The sequence below is a fragment of the Lithobates pipiens genome, unplaced genomic scaffold, assembly GCF_037356315.1.
Source record: "Lithobates pipiens isolate NorthernLeopardFrog02 unplaced genomic scaffold, aLitPip1_a1.2 Scaffold_27, whole genome shotgun sequence".
NCBI lineage: Eukaryota > Metazoa > Chordata > Amphibia > Anura > Ranidae > Lithobates > Lithobates pipiens.
The window spans coordinates 217,203,166-217,211,779 of NW_027507788.1; the positions used below are offsets into that span (position 1 = coordinate 217,203,166).

Sequence of the window (8,614 nt, forward strand, 5' to 3'; positions counted from 1 at the left end):
AGAGGGGGGGGAGGAGAGAGAATGAGAGAGGGGAAGCTAGAGATATATAGATATAATTTTTTTTAAATACATAAATAATTTTTTTTTTTGAATCTCTCCAAATATATGAGCACAAGATGCAGTACCGTCCATTCCCTGTGCAGCGTCAAAAATAAATCCACGTTAAAACTTAATCAGCTGAGGCTGCTGATTAGCCGATTTTGCAAGACTTCCCTGAAATTTACTGTTCTGGGTTCACAACTGTAAATCAGTCTGTAAGGAAAAAATAAATAAAAAAAAATGCTGCTTGGCTTCATCAAACAGTTTTGTGTTTACTATTTCATGTCCTATTTTACTGTTGTAATATAGAAAGCGAAGTAAATAAAATACTAAAAGCTGTGCTGATGCTAGGGATAGAGAACAAAAGTATGAATAATGTGCATTAGTGTCGAGCAGACAGGACTTGACACAAGGCGAGCAGACTATTGGAAAGGGATTCCCCCTCCATGTTCAGCACCTTGGACAGCGACCAGGAAAAAAAAAAGCTGCTTTCCTATCAATGGCTAATAAAGTTCAGAAATAACAAAAATAGGAGTGCAATTTCTACAAGAGAATGCAAGGGATTTGCTACTGTTGACTGCAATGAGTTTAAAATCTATTTAAAGGATTAATGTTTTTATTTTTTATTTTAAGAACGCGCCTCCCTGCTGGGATGAGAGATGATGTCATTCAATCACTTTCATTCTCTACGGCTGACGTGGATTCCAGTAGATGGCTGCCAACTTTATAAGGAAGGTCATGTCCAGCCTGAGGTTTCCCTTTCGTGCCAGAAAAAAAACAACAAAAAAAAAAAAAAATAACACGTAAACCTAATTGCATGTGCCTAATAATAGCCATTCATCATGGTGGTGCGAAGAGCAACGGACGTATAGCGATCAGTGCGCTTCGCTTTGGAGGATTATTAATTGGTTGCTGTACGTTATTACATCTTTTTTTCAAAAAGAGCCAAACATAAAAATAAAAAGAAGGGGGGAATCAATAATCAGTTTTAGAGGAGCCGTTAACAGCTCTACCTGCCGAATAGCGTTAATTAAGGGTGATTGCGGCTCTCTAGGATAAGGATTTCTAGTGGAGACGAAGCAGCTCAAAACACACACCACAGACAGCCTACAAATTCTGCCTTTTATTTTTTTCTCCTATAACCAGCAAAACCATTGCAGATCCGTCATCAAATCAGAGGACTATGATAACAGCAAAACAGGCCGCCGGGCCAGACATGCTCTACGCTAAAGTAAAAAATAAATAAATAAAAAGTGTGAGATGGAACGACCGGTTTGCCCGTCTTCAAAAGCGCGCTGTGAATAGTTTTCAGGTGACAGGAGAAGGAGCCCATCTATAGGTGGTGCAAAGTCAATGAACGAGAAGCGAACCCCCAATTCCATATTAGATCTGTTTATATTTTTGCACTACAACTAAAAAAAAAAATAAAAAAAAAAAAAAGAAGAAGATTTTGATCCCGGTCTGGCACACGGCCCATGATTTTATTATTTCTCTGCGTGTTTGTCAACACTACACTGTGCATGTATAAAACAAAGCAATGTATCTCTCTATGTCTACAGCATGCTACAATGTATACAATGTCTACTTCTGTGTACAACGCACTACAATGTATGCAATGGGGCTGATTTACTAAAACTGGAGAATGCAAAATCTGGTGCAGCTGTGCATGGCAGCCAATCAGCTTCTAACTGCAGCTTCTTCAATTAAGCTGACAATAAAACCTGGAAGCCGATTGGTTACTATGCAGAGCTGCACCATCTTTTGCACGCTCCAGCTTTACTAAATCAACCTCAATGTATACTTATTCTGTGCGCGGCACACTACAATGTATACTTATTCTGTGCGCGGCACACTACAATGTATACTTATTCTGTGCGCGGCACGCTACAATGTATACTTATTCTGTGCGCGGCACGCTACAATGTATACTTATTCTGTGCGCGGCGCGTTACAAGGTCTACTTATTCTGTGCGCGGCGCGCTACAATGTATACTTATTCTGTGCGCGGCACGCTATAATGTATACTTATTCTGTGCGCAGCACGCTATAATGTATACTTATTCTGTGCGCGGCACACTACAATACATACTTATTCTGTGCGCGGCGCGCTACAATGTCTACTTATTCTGTGCGCGGCACGCTATAATGTATACTTATTCTGTGCGCGGCACACTACAATACATACTTATTCTGTGCGCGGCGCGCTATAAGGTCTACTTATTCTGTGCGCGGCACGCTATAATGTATACTTATTCTGTGCGCAGCACGCTATAATGTATACTTATTCTGTGCGCGGCACACTACAATACATACTTATTCTGTGCGCGGCGCGCTACAATGTCTACTTATTCTGTGCGCGGCACGCTATAATGTATACTTATTCTGTGCGCGGCACACTACAATACATACTTATTCTGTGCGCGGCGCGCTATAAGGTCTACTTATTCTGTGCGCGGCGCGCTACAAGGTCTACTTATTCTGTGCGCGGCGCGCTACAAGGTCTACTTATTCTGTGCGCAGCACGCTACAAATGTATACTTATTCTGTGCGCAGCACGCTACAATGTATACTTATTCTGTGCGCAGCACGCTACAATGTATACTTATTCTGTGCGCAGCACGCTACAATGTGGCGGATTTACTAAAACTGGAGCGTGCAAAATCTGGTGCAGCTCTGCATGCATGTTTCTAACTTCAGCTTCTTCAATTAAGCTTTGACCATAAAACCTGGAAGCCGATTGGTTACTATGCAGAGCTGCTCCATCTTTTGCACTCTCCAGCTTTACTAAATCAACCTAAATGTCTACGTACTCAGTGTGCGGCACGCTACAACGTCTACTTATTCGGTGTGCGGCACGCTACAACGTCTACTTATTCGGTGTGCGGCGCGCTACAACGTCTACTTATTCGGTGTGCGGCGCGCTACAACGTCTACTTATTCGGTGTGCGGCGCGCTACAACGTCTACTTATTCGGTGTGCGGCGCGCTACAACGTCTACTTATTCGGTGTGCGGCGCGCTACAACGTCTACTTATTCGGTGTGCGGCGCGCTACAACGTCTACTTATTCGGTGTGCGGCGCGCTACAACGTCTACTTATTCGGTGTGCGGCGCGCTACAACGTCTACTTATTCGGTGTGCGGCGCGCTACAACGTCTACTTATTCGGTGTGCGGCGCGCTACGTCTACTTATTCGGTGTGCGGCACGCTACAACGTCTACTTATTCGGTGTGCGGGGCGCTACAACGTCTACTTATTCGGTGTGCGGGGCGCTACAATGTCTACTTATTCGGTGTGCGGGGCGCTACAACGTCTACTTATTCGGTGTGCGGGGCGCTACAATGTTTACTTATTCTGTGTACAACACACTACAGTGTATACTTATTTGGTGTGCGGCACACTACAATGTATGCAATGGGGCTGATTTACTAAAACTGGAGCGTGCAAAAAATCTGGTGCAGCTGTGCATGGTAGCCAATCAGCTTCTAACTTCAGCTTCTTCAATTAAGCTTTGACCATAAAACCTGGAAGCTGATTGGTTACTATGCAGAGCTGCGCTATCTTTTGCACTCTCCAGCTTTAATGTCTGCGTACTCAGTGTGCGGCACGCTACAATGTATATAATGTATACTTATTCAGTGTGCAGCATGCTTCAATATACACTTATTCAGTGTGCAGCACGCTACAATGTATATAACGTCTACTTATTCAGTGTGCAGCACGCTACAATGTATATAACGTCTACTTATTCAGTGTGCAGCATGCTACAATGTATATAAACAACATCCTGAATTGTCACCCGCTGAGCTGACTTTTCAGAAAGTCTATTCCCCTCCAATGCGAAAAAAATAAAAAAGTAAAATGCCCTTTAGAAACCCCATCAAGACTTTGCTGCCCTTAAATAACAAACACCGACTATCCAAGATCTCCCCCTTTTTTGCAAGAAGCCCCGACACCACCGGGCACACCAAATAAATGCAACAAGAGATAAGACCGGAGAACATTCAGTGTCCTTAAACAAACCGACACAGTTTCAGCATTTGTTATTTTGCCATTTTTAATCCCAACCATTTTTATTTTATTTTTTGGTCCAATAAACAAACAAAAAAAAATAAACACACAACATCTTAACACTTTACTAGTCCTATAAGAAAAAAAAAAGAAAAAGAAGAAGAAAAATGCACCTTATGGGGAAGCAACACAAAAAAAATAAAATAAAAAAATAAAAGCTACAAGGAGATGGCTGGGCGATCATAAATAGTATATTAATTTAACGTGGCAATTAAAATATACTTTGTGGTATTTGAAGTTAAAATGCTAATGTGCCATTTTTCAGAAAAAGCCGGAGCATTTGGGATTGGAGGGGGGGGGGGGGGGGGGATAAAAAAAAAAAAAAAAAAAAAAAAAAAACCCACTAAGCATGTCTACGGTGGAAGCGTCTTGATAGTGCATCACTACCCCCTTGTGGATTTGAAATATATTAAGTGTTACCCAAGATGATCGAATTACCTATTTTTTTATTTTTTTTTTATCACACTGAGTGCAATTTTACAATGTTATTATTTATTAAACACGCAAGCTAATGTTACCGCAAAAAAATTGCCACAATTAATACCGGCTGAAAGAAAACTAATCACCGACGGGGTAACCAATTACAGACGGAGATTTGGAACGCACAGAAGCCAAACTATCATCGCTAATCGAAAAAATAAATTATAATAAAAAAAATAATAATATATATATATATACACATGGAATTTTCCATCGACCACGTATTTAAATGATGGGTAGACAGGATAGACGCTCATGCATGCCCGCCAGCGTTACGTATGGCACCTCTCTACATTCGGAATCTTAGATATGGGTGCTATTTTTTTTTATTTTTATATTTTTTATCACATCAACTCTACGCAACGTGAACACCTCAAATAAAAGACACAACGATGAAAACAAATACTGCTCTCCCCGCCCCCCCATCAATCAATACACTATGGTGCTGCCATGTGCCGTGGCGTGTAACGTAGCAAACTTCATGAGGCTGATTTTTTTAAAGGAAAGTTCTGAGTCCTCCTCAGCCCGATCTAACTATGGAAACCATCTAACACATGTTCTAATATGGAGCATCATAAGTAACCAAATATCTAGACAAGGGGGAGGTGTGGGGTCTCTACACCTAGACAGGAGAAGGGGGAGGGGGGGAGGGGGGTCTCTACACAGTCATGCCAGGGGGGATTTGGTTCCACAACGTGGACTTTCACCATTTACCATACTTTCCGGCTGTCTGACGTCGGCTGCTCAAAGGTCCCTCCACGAGGTTGTTCATTGACATGATGAGAATAACGGTTGTGGTGGTCTTCCAGAGAGCCAAGATCAATCAGATGTCAGGGGGGCCGAAGATTCTATCGGGAAGCCAAGACACCATGCCAGGGCACCCCCTCCCTCGTAGAAAGAAAAAAAAAAAAAAAAAAAAGCCCACAGTCGACGGAGTAAATAAAAAAGAAAAAAAGGAGCAGAAGGCAGGTGGGACGTCGGTGACCTGAGGAAACTGGTAGCTAGCTGGAGAACCCCCCCCTTGACCTTAGCAGCTTGGCGAGCAGGAAAAACCCTGCGACCAGGAAACAGGAAAGGGGGGGGAGATATTGTGTAGTATTGATAAAAGGGGAGGTAGATATTGACCGGTTGGATTTTGAGGGGGAAGTGATAGGTGTCCCCAGAATGCTGGCAGACGCCCCCCGCGTCCTCCTCCTTCTCAGGGCGTCCAGTAGGCAATCTTGAGTTGGGTGGTGGGGGGGGGGGGGGTGGGTGGCAGTGAATGTCACTGACTTGACCGGAGGAGGTGACCCCGGGATATAAACACCACCTCCTGCACTTGAGAGTAGTAGATAAAAGAAGCCTGAGCTAGTGAAAGGGGTGGGTTGTCACTGGTTGGGTTAAAAAAAATCGAGTCCCTCTTGAGTTCGTCTGAGACCCCTTCCGTCCACCGATTGGGGAAGCCCAGGATGATGAGGACCCCCCCCCGGCTCTTCTCCTCAGGGGGATATCAGAAGGGAAGCAAAGAGGGAGGACTGAAGGATTAGGGATGAGCAGCAAGAAAAGCCTGGACAGGTGAGCCCAGGATGACGAAGACTTCCTTCCTCTTCTCGGCAAGGAAAGTCTGGACTAGCAGCAGCTTCAGGTAAACCCCAAGAAGATGGCAGATCCTCCTCGGCTGGCTGGAGAAAACCCTCCTTCTCTTCAGATGTCTAGAGATGGTGGGCAGGTGACCCCAGAAGAACGGAGACCCCCCCCCCTCTCCTCTCCTCTGGATGATCAGCAGGACAGCCTGAGCTGGAAGGAAGGGGTCAGTGATGGTGGTAAGGTGATGGCTGTGACCCCCCCCCACCCACCTCCTCTCCTTAGAAGGCTATAGATGGTGAACAGGTGATTATGGAAACCCTCTTCTCTCCTCAAAGGGCTACTGATGGGGACCAGGTGGCTGAAGAAGACCCCCCTTATGTCTATAGATGGTAGACAGGTGACAAAGACCCCTCTCCTGTCCTCAGATGGTGACCTTAGGGTGATGAGGATCCCATCCTCTTATCATACGTTTATAGACGATAGATGGGCAAGGTGGCACCAGGACAACAGTAACCCCCTCCTCCCCTCAGAAGGCTACAGATAGCGGACAGGTGACCCTCTGCTCTCCTGAGACGTCTATAGATGACGGGACAGGAGACTCCAGGATGATAGTGACCACCCTTCCTCACAAGACTATAGACAATGGACAGGTGACCCCAGGACAATGTTGACCCCCTTAACTCCTGAGATATCTATAGATGGTGGACAGGTGACCCCCCTACTCCTCTGATAGGTCTGTAGATGAAGTACCAGGTGACCCCAGGTTGATGAGGTCCCCCTCCTTGTCCTCAAATGAATATAAATGGTGGAAAAGATAAGGACCCCCGTCTTCTCAGATGTCTACAGAACGGAGGGGTGGGGGACGGAGACCTCTTCCTTTTCTCAGAAGTCTACAAATGAAGAAGTAGATGACCCCAGAGTGATGGTGACCCCAGTCTTCTCAGATGTCTATAAATGAAGGGGCAGGTGAACCTAGGGTGATGGTGACCCCTTAGTAGGGAAAACGTCCCCCCTCCACAGATGTCTATAGATGGGGAGCAGGTGATGAAAGGAGCTCCTCTCGTCAGGATGGTGACCCCCCCCCCTCCCAAGGTGTCTGTGCCCAGGTTGAAGAGGTGACGGAAGGAGCTCTTCTCTTCAGAGTGTCGAGACCCAAGTCGGATGGTGACACCCCCTCCTCTTCTCCTCGGGATGGTGACCCCCCAGGTGTCTGCACCCAGATTGGAGGGGTGATGGAAGGAGCTCCTCTCCTCAGGAGGGTGACCCCAGGGTGATAGAGACCCCTTTTCTCCTCAGGGCAATGGTGACCACCTCTTCTCCTAAGGAGGGTGACCTCAGGTGTCTGTGCCCGGGTTGGAGGGGTGATGGAAGGAGCTTTTCTCGGGGTGGTGACCCTAGGGTGATGGTGACCCTCTCTCCTCAGGTTGATGGTGACCCCCTGTTTTCTTCTCCTCAGCTTGATGATGACCCCCCTTGTTCTCTTCTCAGGGTGATGGTGACCCCCCTTGTTCTCTTCTCCTCAGGTTGATGGTGACCTCCGCTCTCTTCTCCTCAGGTTGATGGTGACCCCGGTTCTCTTCTCCTCAGGGTGATGGTGACCCCCCTTGTTGTCTTCTCCTCAGGGTGATGGTGACCCCCCTTGTTGTCTTCTCCTCAGGGTGATGGTGACCCTAGGGTGATGGTGCCCCCCTCCTCCTCCTGTGATGGTGACCCGGGAGGGGGTGTCAGTGTCTCCTCTCCTCCTGTGTGTGAAGTAAAGTGAGCCCACTCCTCTCCTCAGCTCTCCTCTCCGCCTGCTGCCTCCTCCTCCTCCTCCCTCCTCTCCTTCCTCCTCCTCTTTCTCCCCGCCGCCCCTCTCCGCCCGCCGGTCTCTCCCTCCTCAGTCTCACACACACACACCCAGCCAGCCAGCCCGGGACACACACACAGCGGCGGCTCCCCTCCCCCTCGGTCGGCGGCTCCTTTTTTTTTACCTTCCGGCTTGTTCTCGGCAGCCATTTCCCCTCCGCGCGCCACATCCTCCTCCTCGCGACCGGTTCCAGGAGAGAGCGCGCGCCCCCTGTGCGCTGGCGGCGGAGGGAGCAGGAGGGGGGGGGGAGAACGCGCGCGCGGGCACGCGAGGACAGGCCTGGGAGGAAGGAAAAAAAAAAAAAAAAAGAGGCGGCGACGGAGTAAAAACTCGGCCGCGCCCCCACCCCCTCGAATCACGTGACTGGAGGAGGGGAGGGGAAAAGAGCCTGACCGGCGTCCGCGTCCACCAACGGCGCGCGGGCTCTGTTGACAGCGAGGCGCGCCATTGGCCGGCAGAGGGGGCGACGCCCCCTTTCAACCCCCCTAAACAAACGCGGCGATTGGGCCGCAGCTGGCGCGTCGCGGCCAGTAGCGTCGGAGCGGGGAGGGGACGGCGAGGCGAATGCGATTGGGCGAAAGGAGAGCGTCGGCCAACCGCGGGGAGGGGCG

The 8,614-nt window shown here is 47.8% G+C and overlaps 1 protein-coding gene across 12 annotated transcripts in view; it reads right to left on the reverse strand.

Annotated features, from left to right (window-relative positions):
• CAMTA1 (calmodulin binding transcription activator 1) overlaps positions 1–8,303 on the reverse strand; it is a 2,106,456-nt gene extending 2,098,153 nt beyond the window's left edge. For 6 of the 12 annotated variants that reach the window (XM_077458249.1, XM_077458253.1, XM_077458252.1 and 3 more), the window contains exon 1: positions 5,303–7,960. In XM_077458249.1, the coding sequence (XP_077314375.1) occupies positions 5,303–5,366 (64 nt within the window). In that variant the 5' untranslated portion in view covers positions 5,367–7,960. Of the gene's footprint in view, positions 1–5,302; positions 7,962–8,127 lie in introns of those variants that run through there. The other 6 variants (XM_077458251.1, XM_077458250.1, XM_077458254.1 and 3 more) reach the window with 3 other exon arrangements.
• Between the last annotated feature and the right edge of the window lie 311 nt (positions 8,304–8,614).